Below are 18,003 nucleotides of genomic sequence, written 5' to 3'. Positions count from 1 at the left end.
CTGGCTGCCTCCTCGAGTTGGGTAGACCCCTAGCCATGAAGCAAACAAACAAACAAAAAAAGCACAAAAACTTGGCTTCCATCGCTAAATTTTGTGAAACATACTGACATTTTCTAGAATGTTTTGTATTCATTAGCCTGTGAAATTTAGGGGTGGTTTACCTGGTTGTGTTGGAAAGAGAGATTAACGTTTTACTGGGAGCAGGTGGGTTACAGCCATTAAGGCAAGTGCAAAATGAATAACCCACTTCAAATTATGAACTGAAAACTACTCTATACTCGCACTAGATAGCCAACAATTACATTTCATATTAATGAAAAAGTGTTTTACATATGCTCCACATTATATGTTCCAGATTTTTTGTGGACCCTCTGGAGAAAACCTGAAAGGAATTAAAATATTATTGATTCCTTCCCTGTAACCTTTCCTGAAAAGTATATTTTTTGACAACCAATTTATATCAAAATAACTCATATCTTCAATGCTATTGCAAAGCAATCCAAGAGAGATGTCTACATGTTGGCCCAAGATATTTTTAAAGATATCTGAGGTCTTCAAAATGTGATTACCCTACAGGGCCAGATACTGTGTGGACAATACAACAGAAGTAAAAAAAACTCTAAAGAAGTTGTTTTGCAGGCTGGACAAGATGCATTGGGTGTGTCTATACGTTTATTAATATGTCATAATTACAGCACATTAAGTTTAGCACCTGTAATTCTAGATACTAACTCAATGCGCCATAATTGGCACTATTGTGCAGTAGTGCTGGCACATACTTTTTTGTGATGCTAATTCTACTGTGCATTAGCACATTATCCTGGTTTTTGCCAGCTCTGCTAGTGCACAGTAGAATTCGTCTACTGAGCTTTTAACAGCTCATGTGGATGCTCCCATTGTCAAGGGTCTTTACTCCCAGTCTGAAACAAGGCATTTGTGTTCTTTATAATTAACTATTAAGCCATTAAAAGGAACACGTATGTATATTCCACAGACTAACAGAGATAATCATGCATCAGGATTTGAGATCCTGTATGCTCTGACACTAGTCTAAAGCAAGTCTCTTGGAGGCATTGCCTTGTGGCTGAAGCAAAAGACTAGAAGACAGGGGCCTGGCCCTGCCACATTCTCTGTGTGACCTAGGTCAAATTACAAATTCTCTGTTCCTGTTTCCCTGATTCGTGAAAAGCAAGGATGTTGCTTCATTTAGAGGGATTAAAATTCTTAACACATTCGTGTTCGTAGTGGCTTTCTGTTATTCATAGGAAAACACCACAGAAGTTTAAAAAGTTAACATTCTCCCCCATGTCCTCAGGACAGTGTAATTCACCCTAGACTGAAAAATTTATGGAGTATATCAAACAAGCCTTTAACCCATCCAATTGTTTTTTCTGTTAAAATCTGCTTCACAAAGCAGATGGGAATGTTAAATACATGGAGCACTATAGAATCCAAGCCCTGTCTACACTACAGCTTTTGCCCTTCGTGTAGCAAATCAACACCTTGGCTATGGCATGGTGTGACTGATGGACTTATAGCACAAAGGAACTTTATGCAGTATAAGGTAAATACCACAAGTTTCCTTCCCTGGAAATCTGGAACACCGGCTATTAATTTGGGGCTGAGAGGTACAGGCCTTTGTTCCTGATCTGGAGTGGAAGGACACAGAATATCAGTAAGATTTACATAGAGAAAAGCTCTGATCAGTCAGGACAGAAAAGTTACATAAAAAGGACTGTGAAAAGTTATGGCTGGAAAACAACAGAATAAGATGCAGCTTGCCAAACTGCAGGGTAAGGCAGAAAAGCAAGGAAGGAAATCCTGAAAAAGATGTGTTTTGGGAAAGAAAAGAAGCTAATGAAGTGTTGGCCTGCACATCCAACAATCTCATGTTAGAGTGGAGGGATCGAAGGGCATCTAGTTCAATGCCTGGGACTGAGGACATGTGGATTCAGTTTCATGCTCCGCCACAGATTACCTTGGTGATCTGTGTTCAGTCATTACACTAGCAGCTCTTTAAGGTGGAAGCCATTTTTTGTTCTGTGGATGTGCTGCACCTAGTACATCAGCAGCAGCCTGTTTCATGGACCAGGACGCTGGGTATTACCACTACACCAAGTGCATGTCATTATGCTTAAAGTAAGGCAACATAGACAAATAAAAGGACTTAAGATGAGAGCAACAGAGTGCAATGCTGCAGAAATGGACTTTTGAAGGAAGTTATTCTGTAGTTAGAGCTTAGCTACATGACTGCTACAGCAAGTCCAAATAACATACTCAGACAATCTAAACACTGAGAAGGGAGAGGGATTATGTAGAGCAGTGCTGAGGTGCAACTAGGAATAACAACATTAAATTATGTCAGTTTAAGATATTTAGGGAAACATTTTGATCTCTCTGGTATCAGTAAAGCTCGCTGACATCTGAACAGTCGGACGTATTTGTCTGTGTGATAGCTTCCCAGTGGAAACCCAGGAATTGAGCATATTTAAAACTATGTTGATTAAACAGTACTGTAGCAATAACTTTGAGTAGTGAAAAGCATCATGTTCCATATGCAAGTGGTCGTGGGTTCAAGTCCTGCTTGATCTCTTACAGATGTGATGAATGCTCTCCCTCAGAGAGGAAGGCACCAGTGGCTTGCATGCTAACCTGGGTCCAAGGATGCCCAGGTTCAATTTCTGTTCTGCCAGATATCTGTTTCCAGACCTTGGGCAAGTCACTGAATTTTTCTGTGCCTCAGATCCTCCTCTGCAAAACTGGACTAGCAGCTCTACCTGTCTCTTAAGGGTACAGGGAGGGTGAATGGTTTCAAGGGAGAGAGGTGCTCAGACACTACAGTAATGGGGACTGTGCATCTCTGCCAGACAAGACAACCTATTGTAGGGGAACGATCCTGCACTATGGGGAAAACCGCCTGGATGACCATCTCAGGTCCAGGTTTGTTGCATGTCTAGTTACCATAACCCAGTGCAAGAGAAACTAGAGACAAGTACTAAGCTTTTCCTTTTGAATGAGCTCCCTTTAGTTGGGTGGAGGTATTTTTTTTCTTTAAATACATGTAAATTATATCTCTCAGCAACCTCTCTGCAAATATTTTCTGGTCTCTCACACCCTCCGCTGGGCATGAGTGGGCTGCCTTCCTACAGATCTTCTGGATATGCTTTGGGGTTTGGGTTTTTTGGCGGTTTGTTTTCAAAGAAGCAGGAGTCAGAGAGACAGGGCGAGTCATAAAAAAACAACAAGGGAGCCAAGCTGAGAGGGGAAAAAAAAAACCAAGGGAGACTTCTGCTACACTTTCCTCCTTCGCGAACAGCCAGCACCAGATGCCACAAGCCAGTCTCTGTGGAGCAGAGTCAAGCTCCTGCACACACAGTTCACTCCGTACCTTGATGCTGTGCTACACCAGCTCAGTAATCCAGCCTTACCTGTTTGTCAGTGGTGAAAAGGCTGAGGAGAACAAGCCACCGGCCTGCTGAGATGGGCATGTCTGGCTGTGGGTCTCTGCCTCCCTTTGCTGCTCCTCCGGCTGCCACTGGAGTAGATATTAGATCCTCCACACCAACTCCCCAAGCCCCAGCCCCCGCACGAGGCACATTTGAGCAAGTTACTTCTCCTTCTTCCTTTCCTTCCTCTCAGTTACACGAGGGGAGAAGAAAAAAAAAATTAGGTCTGGCTGCAGTTCTCACAGCATTTCCTCAGACTTGACATGCAGGTTTTTCCCCCCCCCACCCCCAATCTTGTCCCTCCCTTCCCTTTCTCCGCCCCTTCTGGGAGTTTAGTCACCAGGCCATGTCCCTCCTTCTGCTCGTGGTGCTGCTTTCCCTAGCTCTCCCTCACCAAACCTATCCACCTCCCTCCCTGTTGTTCTACCCCTCCGCAGTTGCAACTGCCTGCCGTGACTTTCGTCCCACTGCCTCCAGCTACCTCCTCTTTGCCTTGTGTCTCTCTGCCTACCCCACAGTCTCCAGCTACCCCCTACTTCCATCTGCTCTCTTAACCTGTCTCCTCTGGTTATTTTGTCTTACCCTTTTCCAGTGGCTCCTGCCACCAGCCACTACCTCCCACTTCCATCTCGTGTCCTGCTTCTACCTGTTGCATTTACCATAAACACTTTCTCTCTCTTGACTTGAAAACATCCTGCCTGCTGCCCCAGCTCTGAGAAAACTCTCTCAGAGGGTCCACCCCATTATCACTTCTCACCTGCTTGACCTACAGCATAACTGCATACCGCCCCCCCGCACCCCTTCACCCAACATAATGAGACACATTTTTCCCCGGGTACATTCATGTGGCCCCATATAATGCTGTCTACACAATCACACCTGCTGTGACTCTGGGCCACAAAGCATGTTTGCGTAGAGTCTGTATTGTCTATGCACATGTAGGGAGTATGTTCCTGAACTGAACTAATAAGGAAGTTGCTGTTTGGGTTGCATATTTAGATTTGGCCCATGACCAGAATGAACATGGCTTTTCTGGGCTATACTGCACCCATGGAAAGTCAAACTTCAAAAATATTTTTGCATGTGCAGGGGAAGAGGGAGAGGGGAAAAGAAGGTGCTCTTTTTCCACGGGTGATAGGTGCATCCTGAGTCTGGAGGGGGACAATTTGTGGGTGGGCCCAGGGGGTGGGCCAAAAGTCCCATATCCACTCCTATACGTCTGTGCTGTGGCTTAGAGTCCCCTACCCTCCCCAAACATGCCACTGGCCTGCGTGGCAAAAAACCTACATCCCGAGTGGTGCTGAGTCAGGGGCCAATCTCAATGGGGGGCGCACATGCCCCTCCCCCCCATTCCCTCCCTACTAGTCACCTGTGTCTGCTTCCATATTTGTTTTGTTCTTTCCCCTGATTAAAAAAACAAAACCTTTCAAAGCAATCAGAAATTTAGGAGGGAACAAGCTGTTGGACTTACTATTCTTGCTGCTTTCTCTTTTCAATCAGGAGAGGTCAATGTAGCAAAAGTGACAGTGTGATTGTAGTAATTGCTACAGGACTTGTGCCAGCTCCAGAATCACCTGCAGGAGAGCAGCAGAGACTAAGCACTACAGGCTTTAGCACAAGCGAGCAAGCTGAATATGAGGGCTCCTGTGAAAATACTCTGCTTGCTAGCTTAGGCTGAAACCCAAGCCACTGCCTCTTATCTGTGAAGATTGCCTCAGGTGGCTAAATTAAACTAGCACAGATAGGCAGAGTTGGGCTAGTCGCACCTTTGCATCCTTGTATGACCCAGAGGAAGACTCCAGGTACTGCACAGATTCTTCTTGAAGCCACACAAACTGTGCACCTAGATGCAAATGGCAGTAACAATGCAAGTCACAGCTGAAGTGCTTCAACATAATACACATTTCTCTCTGAACAGTCATTCCTTGTTATATGTACTTTACAGACACTCCAACCTCTCCAGTCCCAAGAATCTCAAGTTGACATAGAAAAGGAATTTCCAGTGCTTGTGAAAACCTACACCTACAGAATAACATCCTCCTCAGGAGGAGCAGTGTGGGCTCTTCAAACAGCATGCCTCTGCCCTGGGCTAGGTGAAACTGCTTCTAAAGGTGAGAACAGGTTGCTTTCTCGACCTGTTCAATTCTTGGCCTCTAATGAAACATTTCAGTGAGGCACCAGTTGGGATACCATGACTAAAGCGGCAAGCAGTTGTTTCTGACAATGGTCAGTACTAGATGCTCCAGTGGAAGGTACAAGAAACCCACTAGTGAACAATCAAAGGACATCTACCACTGGAAAACAAATAAAAGGTTCTTTTCTAAGCCTACTGTTTAGTGCTGCTTCTCAAAAATCCTCTTTAACCTAACCATGGCAGCTCTCATTAGCCATGTATCTTGCTTGAATCCTATTAAACTTTCAAGGTGTTCAGATTGTAGCCATGTTGGACTTGAGGCAAAAGGAATCAAAACTCATGGAAGAGGTGATCTCTTTTATTAGACCAACTAGATATTTGCAAATAAATAAAATAATTTGTTTGTAAACTTTTGGAAGCACTCACCCTTCATCAGGCATAGGAGAGACAGAGATTGTAAAAGTTCTCCTGGGTAGAAATGAAAATTTCTATTTCACAGCAGACCTGAAGCTACGGTAAAGTCTCCCGTTTGGAATAGTTCATTTTGTCGAGGTTAGGCACAGAGAATTTGATTAAACTTTCAATACACCCTAGCCACACTTGCACAGACCTCACTTTTAGTGAGAAGACACAGATATATATAATTTTGTTACTATTAAAAAATGCCATTGTAAGCTATTACAATGCGTAAATTAATCTGTGCGATCCTGCAGTGATACAGGTGTAGCTAACAGTTGCACCTCTAACCCTGTTTTGTTCAGGGTTTAAGTGGGAGCAATTCAGTAACTTTGCATTACTGCAGGACCATGCAGATGTAATCATTACATTGTAACAGGTGATGTGGACTCCTGAGTGCTGCCTCTCCTTCTAAAGAGGTTAAAAGTGTATTTGTTCAGGACCTAGAGGCTACTAAAATAGAACAGAATTATATTGCACTGCCAAGTCTGCACTCAACATGCTGGACAAGAACTACATACAAAAGTGTGCGTCAGATAAGCGGTGGCAGATCCCCAAGAATGGTGCACTTAACATGAGCTCTAGAATGGTCCCGGAAGAGTTCCACTGACAAGTTTCGGATGACAATTTCTCTTACAAAAAGCTAAGTATACCTCATGCTGGAAATACTCAAGCCTTCTCCTTGGTGTGTGCATGGTTTTAACTCTTCATATTTAGGGAACAAGGAAATGTTTCTCTTGAACAGAGCAAACTATTCAGTCTCTTCCTCTTTTTACTCTTAACACAATAGCAAGGCTATAAGCACTGTTTATTTACTAGCTGCTGATTCAGACCACAGATTTATGGGAGCAAGCGGAGTGTCACCATTAAAGAACATTATGGTTTTAGTCTTACAAACTGCTGATTGAAATTGAAAGAATTTTAGGTTGCTCCAAATGGCAAAACACTCGACTCAATAATTCCTGCATTCAGGCTCTTCCATATTTCTAAAGCATTCTCCCTTTGGGTTAAAATTACTTCTACATGAAGATCAACCTAATTATTTCCTTAAAGTCATTTTCTTTTAAGTACACAACACGACAGCCTGAATCAAAATCCACTGAGGTGATTGAGTGTATTTTATCAACTTCATTATGTATGTTGCAATGGGCCCTATGAAATCAGATCACAGACACTGGAAAATAAAAACTGGCAAATGTACAAAAGAAAGACAAATGCTTAAATTGCAATAGCCATTTATATTTTCTCTCACAGGTTTCGCCAAAAAATTCCCCAACAAAACAACTGAGACAGGAAATCAGGTTTTCAGTGTTTCAGGGCTTTATTGGGGGGGGAGGGGGAAGGGAAATCTGCTTTCTGTAGAAAAGCTGTAAAAAAAAAAAAAAATGGAACACCTGAAAACAGACATTTCAGAAATGTTCCCATGATGCTTCCTCTCTATGGAGTCTGAACGCTTCAACCAGATTACATTTTCCATGATACATGATGACTATGGGACTCCATAAATACACTACAGGAACTCAGCCAAAGGCGAGACAGTGGTCCATCTTGAAAACGTAGTCTGGATGGTAGTAAAACCCAGAAAGGAAAATGTGCAAAAAGACACCTGAACAATAAATTGTCTGTAGCACTGCAATTGCATTTTTGAAGAGATCTATTTTGGCTTTTTCACTATAAGTTTGACTTTTTCCATTAAGAACATCAATGAAAACTTTTATTTTTATTGAAAATGTCCACCATGAGTGGACCCTCCCTCCTTCCCAATAGGTTTCCCAACTAGTTCCTGTTCCATGCCTACATTCAAAGTTGTGAAGCCACTGCTCGCTCTACAAGACTATTGCCATATCAGGGTTACACAGAGATAAGATAAAAGCAAGAAATGTTGAACATGGCTGTAATACTGCTTGAGCTGGGATATGTGTTACTGTGCTCTAGACAGTGGCTCATTTACTTTTCTATCAATTAACTACACAACATCTTTAATGAAATATGGAATAAATAATTTTGGATTGCATTATGTAGGCACTATGATTAGAAAAATAACACATGAAAAAAGGCTAAAACAAAAACAACAGGTAACTTGCATCTGAGGAGCAGCGGGACTTGGGTAAATTATGGCTTTGGAAACCTTTAACAACTTCTCTTTTCCCTTCTGTCAAAGAAAGGTAAGAGTGTTATGTTCAAGGATTATGCTTCCCCCCACCCCACTTCACTTTTGTGTATACTGATATCATGTTTTAATGCAAGTTACATAACAGAGAGGCACTTGAAACAAAAGGACACAGCAGGGGTAACTACAGCTAGAATTCACAAGGAAACTTGACAGGAAGTGGCTTGAGGCTGACCAGGTGAGAACCATAGTTTCTCACAACAGTACATACCACTTGCAGCAGCAGACAAGCTAGGTTATTGACTCAAATGGACTGTCTTGTAGGAAAGAGACTGAAGAGCTGTAAAAAAAATCAAGTTACAACAAAGAAGTCCTATATGCTGGAATTTGGTTGAAATGTCTCAACCCAACCCAACAAGGAAAACATTGGAGTACGGCTGAAGGTCCTTTTCTGTTCGAAAAGGGATGGGCCTTCACCTTTGCTCCCAAAGGACAGACAGAAGCACTCCGTCTGTTAACTGCCCGCCCCCGCCCCTTGTAAACTGTCATGCTTTGAAAGCTTAAATTATAAAAACAACTTCTCACTTTTACCATGAGTATTATTTTCCCTTTATCCCCCTTGCTTCCTAGCGAAAGGATCTGAGATTATATGTGGATACCAACAGGTTTAAAATAGGAATACAAAAGTGCATCCTGTATTAAAAGTTTGAAGCAACGTGAAAACGAAGTCCTGACAAGATCAGTGTAAAAATTTCTGTTGTTATCCTTCAGGAGCTTTGGTAGGTAAAGACTAATTCCCATGTAAAATGTACCATGTTTATTCAACCTTTTACTTAAAAAAGAAAAAGGAACACAAAACAAACCCACCAAACAACAACAAAAAAAACTTTTAGTCTAAAAAGTGACGGCCCTAGGGATAAGACCCCGAACCAGAGATTGCAGCAATAAAATCCCTACCTTTGCTTCAGCCCTTGTTAATCTTTGTCTCTTATCGGTAAATTGAGGATATAACCATGTGGAGGCCTTATCCCTGTAGTTTATGAATGCTAGTTTAATTTTATGTACCTATACATATCTGCCTTTTGCCACGTGCTCCTTGTGCTGAGAAGGCAGGGGAGTGGTAGTAAGATGTCTTTCCACAAGTAGGTTGATCATTCATGACTATCAGCACCTGAACAGGTCTGACTGGAGAAGTACACAAGAGTTAATGCACCCAAGATAAAGCCAGTTTTCTCTACCCTCTCTGCAGAAGAGGGAGGGTTTTGAAGGAGTGGAATTCCCCCGGGCGTAGAACAAAGGGAGCAGGTATTTGCTGTGGGTCTTAAAAACTTCAAAAGAGGGAATCCTAGGGCCTTGTTACACCTTACGCTATGACAGCACAAATATTGATGGGTGTTCGTGCTAGCTTGGAGTTAGGAGTGGTCAAACCCTCAGTCTAGAAACCTTCTCTGTCTCCCACCTGCACGGCTGTGACTTCCCACTAGACGCCTGGTGAACAGGGGCAGGACTAGGAGCTGTAACTGTGAGTTGCCACTACAGGGCTGGTGACCCAGGACAGGCTTCTGACTCTGCTCTATGGGCTGGTGTGACAGAGATCCTGGGATACTGGAGGACTTCGACTTCAGTGGCACATCTGTGGCGAGTGGCCACACCTGAGTGGAACAGGAGCTGGGTGGTATGGAGCAGAGATAATTCTGCCCTGGAGTGGCATAAGTGAGCTGCTTAATGAGGGCTTAAAAACACTTTAAAATGTTAATGTAGTGACAATCCAGGGGTTAAGCCAGGGGTGGGCAATTAATTCAGGTGGAGGGCCGCTTACTGAGTTTTGGCAAGTCATCGAGGGCTGCATGACAGGCAGCCAGGGGCAGCTAAATATTAATTTTCTAAATCTTTGAGGGGCCCAACGGGTCAGATAGAATGGCCTGGCAGGCCACATCCAGCCCGCAGGCTGCATTTTGCCCACCCCTGGGTTAAGAGCTCCAGGGGCTTCCCACAATGCAAACAAGCTTTAGTTCAAGTGCCCTGGCTGCCATTTTTAAACACTGGGATGCTGATACAGGAGGTGTGATGGTGCCCACGCAGCAAGGGATTGATTGGGGATGGGACAAGCACTGCTCTGTGAGGGGGTGGGGCTGCTCATGCAGCTGCACACCACCAGTCCAGGAGCTGCTCATGGTGGCTTGTCCAGTGGCTCTCACTGCTGCTTCCGCATGGGGCAGGTGGGGCCAGGGCTGCGCTCTGGGCAGAAGGCGCTGGGAGCGGGGGCTGTGCCCTGCCGCCGCTTGCCCAGCCAGTGCAGGATTGAGCTGCTGCACCACATCTGGACAAGTGGCACACAGCGGCAGGAGCCAGCCAGGCCTCCCCGCACCTCCCGTACAAGCAGCAGCTTCACCCAAGCTGGGTGAGCGGTGGCAGGGCATGGGGGATAGAGTGTGTGCCACCCAAAAACTCAATGCAGCCCCCACATAGCTCCCGCTCTGCTGTCTGCCCTGCCCCAATCTGGAGGTACACGACCATCCCCTTCCCACGTGCCCTGCTGCTGCTCACCCAGGCGGGGTGAAGCCGCTGCTTGTCTGGGAGGTGTGGGGAGGTGGGGAGGCCACTGTGTGCCGCCTGTCCGGAGGCAGCATAGCCCCCATTCCCAGCACGTTCCACTTCAAGTGCAGCTTGGCACAGCCCTGGCCCCGTGCAGATCCTGGAGCACATGCCCCATGTCCTCCTGGATTGGCGGCAGGAGCAGCGATGAGAGCTCCCTGAGCAGCACTTGCCTCAGCCCGAGCCCCAGTCAATCCCTCACTGCATGGGCATTGATCTGCCAACCACTATAAAGCCAAAACTCGTGTAGGAACTTTGAAACACGGTGTCAATTTACAAATGTTGTAAATGCCATTTATCCTAAGCTGGAAAGTCCTAAATCAAGGGCTGCCTGTATAGGAACTCTAAGGTGACTCAAGGCCACTGTGACCATTGAGTCTGACTTGATTTGATAGTTTTTAGCACAAGGCCTGCAAATTGCACTTGATGCTGCAAACTGCACAGTCCACACTACAATACGCATTCATTAGCTAAATTAATATTTTGTTTAATAACAAATAAGTCTGCCTGAAAAGTTGTTTTTTTTTTTTTTTTTTTTTTGCTGTGAAGTGCATGCTGCTCTATACAGTATGATCTGTCCAACTTGCTTTAGATTTTTAAACATGAAAAACATTTTCATTACAGCTGAACAATTTTTATAATAAACAATCCATGGCATGGCTTACACTGAGCATTCATCTACAAACCAACAAAAAAGTGCCTATGAACTGAACATGTCAGTATAAGTTTGCAACTCTCTTAAAGTAATAATAAGAACATCAACAGCAAAAACAGTACAACTACTCAGCCACTGCTAATACATTGATTATTAAAAAACATACCAGCCTGAATTTCCTGATAAAGTTATCACTTAGGTAGGTACAGTTATGTCTTCAGTGTTTTTCTCAGTGTTCTGGCATGAAATGTTAGCTAATGTTTCATTTTTAACTTACCATTTTCCATGCTCTTTAGGTGCGTCAGTTCAATGACCCTGGAGACTGAAACTCAAGACGGACAGATAACATTCAGTAGGTTTCAATTTTAATCCTCTACCAGTAAGAACTACACCAGTAAGCGGACTTTCCTTGTCCTGTCATGCTGAGATGCCTTGAAAGTTGTGCAACCAGGTCAGAATTGAGGCACAACATGCCAGTAAACAAAAGCAAGAGTTGAAGTTATAAATTCATTTGACACTGGGCAGTAACAATGGGTACAGGCAGAAGTTACATTTGTCATGTGATCAGCCCATTGAAAGCCCTCTCCAGCTGTGCCCTTGCAGAAGAGCAGGGTGGCAGAGAGCTTTAAAAGTGCCCAACTGCATGACAATCTAAACCCTCACTACATGAGGGTTCAGATGAAGGCTCTCCAAAGCAGAGTGCCTTCATGAATATCTGTCAGTGTGCCAGGAGCAGGGCTGGGCTGATACAGCTCAGCCCTACCCCCAGGGCTCTCTTCAGAATGGGAGAGAGATCCATTTCGGGTTTGCCCAGCCTGCCCTGGAAGGTAGGGTGGGTGGATTGGAGCCACTCTCCCCCCCAGACCCCCTGCAGGAGGGGCAGGTAGAAGGGCTCCAATCCACCTGGCCCACCCTCCAGGGCAGGCTGGGCAAGCCCCAGCCCAAGCTTCCTCCCCGCCCTTCTTCCTTGTCCTGTCCCATCCCGAAGACAGCACAGGAGCTGGGGTGGAGGGATGGTGCTAGGAGAGAGAGGCTGCAGCCACACAGCCACTCGAAAGTGGAACTCAATCCCCCAACACCTCAGACCCAAAAGTGAACTCTTTAAGTTGGGAGGAACGCTGTAACTCACGGTTTCCCACAAAGGAGGAAGCTGCATGTCTCTCAGTGCCCAATGGTTGTTAACCTGGGCTGGTTTAAATCCAACAACCCGAAGGTGGTGAAAGCTGTAAACCCCTAGAGCAATCTAGTAGTCCAACCTTATTTTTTCCAATTGCACCAAATTAAAAAATAAAACAAAAGACACGTAAGATATGATGTAACCTCAGCCAAATGATAAAAACTGAAACACGTGCCCTGGACATCCCTGAGATGATTCACAGTTTGACCAAATACTGCAGTACATCTGGCCTCTAGGGCCATGTCCAGACAAGCCTGGACATTTGATTCCCTGGGGACAAGTAGCAGCGACACACCTGGTATCTCTTCTACTCGTCTCTGGGGAACGCCTGTGCCACACGTTCTGGTGCATGGCAGGTTACCCTGGGTGGGTTAGGGGAGGCTGAGGCCAGCAACTGTACTGGCCCCACAGCCTTACCTGGGGTCCCAGGGAAACTGCAGCTGTGGCACTGCTGCAGCTGGGAGCCTGATCAGCAGTCAGAGTATGGCTCTGGCGTGCCAGGCTCTGGTTTTGGGTGGCATACACTGTCCTGCTTTTTTTCCTGTGTGGGTTTTTTGACTCTGGAATCTCCTGGGGTCAGCCTCCCCACCCCCTGCTGCAAGGTAACAGTGTGGGGAATGCCTGAATGTGTGGCGGCACATACCACACAGCCATGCTCATCTGGACGTGGCCTAGAAGACCCTGCTCATCATCACTTACAAAGAACCCACATCTAATTCTCCCTAATTTAACAGCAATTATTTCTTTGCAGAGCATTTGCCAGGGATTAGTTACCAATCAGCACTACCAGACGTTCCCCAGGAACAAGAAGTACCCTTGATCACTACTTTTAATACAATAATTCAGTAATTCTATAGCCACTATTTTACCAAAGTTCTAACAGTAATAGTGATTTAAGATGCACCGAAGAGAAATACTACCACACAGCTGACCCAAACTCCTACTGGAGTTACTGGGAAGTGCTGACCTTTGGGAAGTGAAAAGTTCCTTCCCCTGGAGTCAACAGGATACCAGCAGCCGGGACTTGCTGATTCTGAGTTTCTTGTAGTGGAAGAAAATCGCATTGTGACTGGACTTTGTGCCTAGTGTAACAACCTACAAGATCCTGAACACAAGGTGTAGTGGAGTGATTTGGAGGTTGACACCAGGAAGCTCCATGTGCTTGGAGAATTTCACAGGAGTTCTGGGTACACAATGTGCCTTATGGCTGCAAGTGGCTGTACCGAGCACACAGCATTTCATATAAAGATCTAACTTGTTAGAATCCTTTTACTACTACATTGAGCACTGTACATGAAACACCTCAGAACTGTTTCAAGCGATACCATAACCATGACCCTTCCTCTACAAAAACAGTTAGATTAGAGTGGACCAGGTTGAGTTCCCTCATGTTAAATTCAAGGGAAGTTAATCTTGGGGAGGGATCTCCCCTTGGAGATTCCCATGTACCACTTGTCCAGAATACAGGTTGTCTCTTCAATGGAAGGCGGCTCACAATGCAGCCACAAACCAGGTAGGTGACTAGCTAGGCTATGGGGAGGTGTACATTGGTAGTGCTACAAAAAGCACTTTGAAACTTGCCAGCGTTTCGAGTTTTGTTAAAAATCAATACTAATATATCAGGCAGCACCCAAAGCCAATTCTTTTAAAAGTCTTAAAAGAATTGGCTCTGGTGCTGCCTGACATATTAGTATTAGCAAGAGAGCTAGTCTCACAGATTTAAAATACATCCACACATTGACAATTCTTTAACATGTTTGCTAATTAATACTGAAATGGAAAATGTCTATGCAAGTGGAATGATTCAACTGAAGAAAAAACATCACCACTATTCCTGTTCATTTTCTTTTTTGGGGGGACCATTTTATCATTTTCCTCTAGCAACATCTCTGTAACCATAGCTATGAATGCTTTGTTCCTGTTGCATTTAAAATAAATTCCCTTTTGCCATCCATAAGCATACTAGCCATATTTGACACATATACTTTCCCCTTCTCTTATCAATTACTTTTCCTTCATGATAGATAATTAACAATAACTGTAATCAATTTCCTCTGTTTTTCCCCATCAAAATACTGCTTAACCAGGATGTTTTCCCATATAAGCAAGCTTTCATTTCATATCTAAGCAAGCCTTTTTCATTGGGGGTCAACTCCTAAGGTTCTCAACTCCAAAATCCAGGTCTTGCATACATTCTAACCTATGTACAGCATTATATACAAAGACCATAGTATTACTAATCAAACTTGGACTAAATCAGTGGTGCTCAACCTTATAGCCCCATGGGCTGGATCCTTCCCCAGTGCACAGGACCATGTCATTCAGCCCAGGGAGCTCCCCATGAGTCTAGAAATCTGGCAGTAGGGGAGCAGTGGCAGGCACTGTTCCTCCACCATCAAGTTTCTGGACCTTTCAGAATCCCCATGGACCAGATGACAGAGCCCTGTGGATCAGATTCAGCCTTCAGGTTGGAAGGGTCAGCATCTGGATTAGATAACAGTCTATTAAGGGCTGTCACTTCTCATCACTCAAAAACATTCCACTGTACCTCCAGTTATATCATCACAGCTATCTAGTCTTAGAACCTGTGTAGATGCTATGTTTACACTGGTATAAAACAAGGAACAGGAACTTGACAAAGCCTTGCCTTGATGGCAGTACCAGAATCTGGTATAGAATTACTGCTGGAAAGATGAGTGACAAAACCACACTCATCGGCAGTCCCTTGGAGTTCAGGATTACATCCATCAGCCTTGATGGGTCCTCAGACGACTGAGGAGCCTGATTCTGGATACACAGGTTCTTTGGCAATGGGGAAATGCTGTTGAGCAGGGGAGTGGGAATTGCAGCCCTGGGTTGATCTCCTTCTCCTTCCTCTGCTGCTGCCGTTCTGCCTCACACTAGTGTAGTAGTTGTATGGCTGCTTCCGTTCTACAGCAGTCATTTGGCTCATTGCAAACAAGCTATTACAGGCTTCCCTATACTTTGGGACAAGTCACTGTACTAGCACCCACTGCAAGAGTTACCCTTTGAGGAGCTGGTTCCCTATCCAGTATGGATACCACTGTACAAAACGAATTAAAATTTCACTAGCGTTAGTGTATCATGTGTCCAGGCCCGCAGAACTAACCATCAACTGAAAACAAGATTGAGGCTTGCTAACAAACAGGACCAATGTGGGAACCTTTCCAACTGCACCCCTTACCTTTCAGTCTGCTATTGCAAATGTGGTTTTCCATACCAGAGCAAAATGCCCTCCTCAAAAATTAGGTCCAGTGCATAGCTCCTCTGCTTACTCCTGCTTTCATATGCATTCTTCCATGCTGTGCATGCTCTACCAACTAAGTATTTCTTTGTATATAGTGCACATCTTACAGAAATGCAAGTAACAATTGTAGAAATCCCCTTGCAAGCTGGACTTTGCCCCTTCGCAGCCTTTTATAGGCAAATATTTCTTGGAGACTACTACAAAAAAAATACAAGACAATTATGCAAATTTTTTTTATTTATAACACAACAATTGAGAGGAAAGTCAGTTACTTCCAATGTCTTAGAAATGTCTCCATTTCACAGTCAGATACTCTGCTAAAAGCACAGTTATTTCAGGATAACAAGCAATGGGAAGTAACAGCCATCTGTAATCTTGATAAAGATGCTTGTCTGCAGTGTAAAAGGATCTGTGCAGCAGGCTCTCACAATACAAGTTGGGCAATTGTATATGCAGTGCCATTAGGCAACACAAAGCAATTAGGAGTATTAGTCATTTTTATCAACTACATGTATGGGAAATACTTTAAGCACTGCATCCATATTTCAGAAAACTATTCTTTTGTTACTTACCCTCTCTGTTCACTTCCCCAAACAGATGAACATTTCCAATTGTAGGAGTACTGTGACACTTAAAGGAAATGTTTCACTTTTCATTTACATTTTTGTTTCATTCTCTATCATCAATTTGATGCTATGTGCTTTGTTATACATTCAGAAGGTCTTATCGATAAAGACCAAAGAAAGTGTCCGCTAACAGGGAAAGTTTAGACTTGGTTGTGAAACACTTGTTTGTCTATGCTTTCTTATTAAAAAAGCTAGTATTTGTTAAAGATACCATTTTTAAAGATACTGCAATTCTCTGAAAGTTGGTGCACAGATTTCATACATATCCACAGAATCTACTTGGGTGTTTAAAGGTTACTCTGTCTACAGAGATGTATAGTACAGTGTATTGGCTGTAATCTGTAGAACCAACAAGAAGCCATTTCCAGATTAATCATTTGACAAGATTTGTCTTGACCACTGTTTCCTTTACTTAGTAGATGTGTCTTCCAGTAGGTAGACTAATCGTTAAAGTGCTTTAAAGTAAGAAGACAACAGATGCAAAATGTTCATCTGGCATATTTCATACAGCACTTGCAACATATGCACTGAAACAGTCGAAGTGCTGAGAGTTTCCTGTGGACTGATGCAGTGCCATCAGTTCCATACGTTATGTGCTGCAATTCCTCTGGCTTTGAGATGTACAGTACTTACAAAAACACAATTCTAACAGCAGAAACAAGTGCTGGTGGCCCCTTCCTTGTCATATTAGAAACACAATAAAAAGAAGTCTGCATTACACCTTCATAATTTAAATACATAAGTAATCTCCACTTTTATTACTTCATGACAATGACTTCAAATTTACATTATTTTAAGTACCATTGTAATAGCTCCATGTATAATACAGATACTTGCTGATATCTTGTCAGAAAATAAAAAAAACCCCTTCACTATATAAAAAAAAATATGCTGGAAAGACAAACACAGAACAGGGACTTGGTACAGACTATGAATTCAGTTTTCTCTCAACCAGTTAACCCAAAAATGAACAGATACACAGCGATATTCAAAAGCAGTGCAAATATCTTTGGAGGTTAGAATAAAATTATACTACAAGAACATAAGACAGAGGAAATAAAAAGGCAAGTACTTCAAGTACAAGGAACCAGTCTGCATGAGGTCCATCTTAGTGTTTACTGGGACTTTCTTTTCCCATTTCACTTCTTCCTCTGAAACACATTAGCCAACATGGCACCTGATGTGGTCAGCTGGCCCATTTTGTTCAAGAACTTGGTCTTTGTATCTTCACTCACCAGGCTTGCAGCAATTGACATTGAGCTAGGAAAGAGTTATAAAGAGAGAAGATACATAAAACAACTAAACCGCTAAAGAATACTGTTGTTTGCTGTTTAATAAGCAATTTGCATGTCAACACATTTATGGTCTTAAAACAAAACAATCCTTGAAAGATCTGGCTCTTAGGGTTAGCTTTGAAAATGCTGGACCCAAGGGGAAACCTGGTTAACTGAAATATGCTTTACAGACTGACTACCCACCCTCCATTGTTTCAAAAAGCCTCCCCCCCAAAACCTCAACCCCCTCCTCCCAACCCCT

At 43.7% G+C, this 18,003-nt stretch overlaps 2 protein-coding genes across 3 annotated transcripts in view; both read right to left on the bottom strand.

Annotated features, from left to right (window-relative positions):
• The window catches only part of TNFRSF11A (TNF receptor superfamily member 11a), a 40,879-nt gene extending 37,004 nt beyond the window's left edge, over positions 1 to 3,875 (bottom strand). The window contains exon 1 of one of the 2 annotated variants that reach the window (XM_019542194.1): positions 3,429 to 3,875. In XM_019542194.1, coding sequence (XP_019397739.1) covers positions 3,429 to 3,488 — 60 coding nt within the window. In that variant the 5' untranslated portion in view covers positions 3,489 to 3,875. The remainder of the gene's footprint in view (positions 1 to 3,428) is intronic. The other variant, XM_019542185.1, reaches the window with a different exon arrangement.
• Positions 3,876 to 16,060: 12,185 nt separating this feature from the next.
• The window catches only part of KIAA1468 (KIAA1468 ortholog), a 131,498-nt gene continuing 129,555 nt past the window's right edge, over positions 16,061 to 18,003 (bottom strand). The window contains 1 exon segment of the mRNA XM_019542172.1: positions 16,061 to 17,727. Within this exon segment, the coding sequence (XP_019397717.1) occupies positions 17,607 to 17,727 (121 nt within the window). The 3' untranslated portion in view covers positions 16,061 to 17,606.

Source organism: Crocodylus porosus, unplaced genomic scaffold (genome assembly GCF_001723895.1).
Source record: "Crocodylus porosus isolate Cpor-Errol unplaced genomic scaffold, CroPor_comp1, whole genome shotgun sequence".
NCBI classification, from domain to species: Eukaryota; Metazoa; Chordata; order Crocodylia; family Crocodylidae; genus Crocodylus; species Crocodylus porosus.
This window is presented reverse-complemented; position numbering and strand designations above follow the sequence as displayed.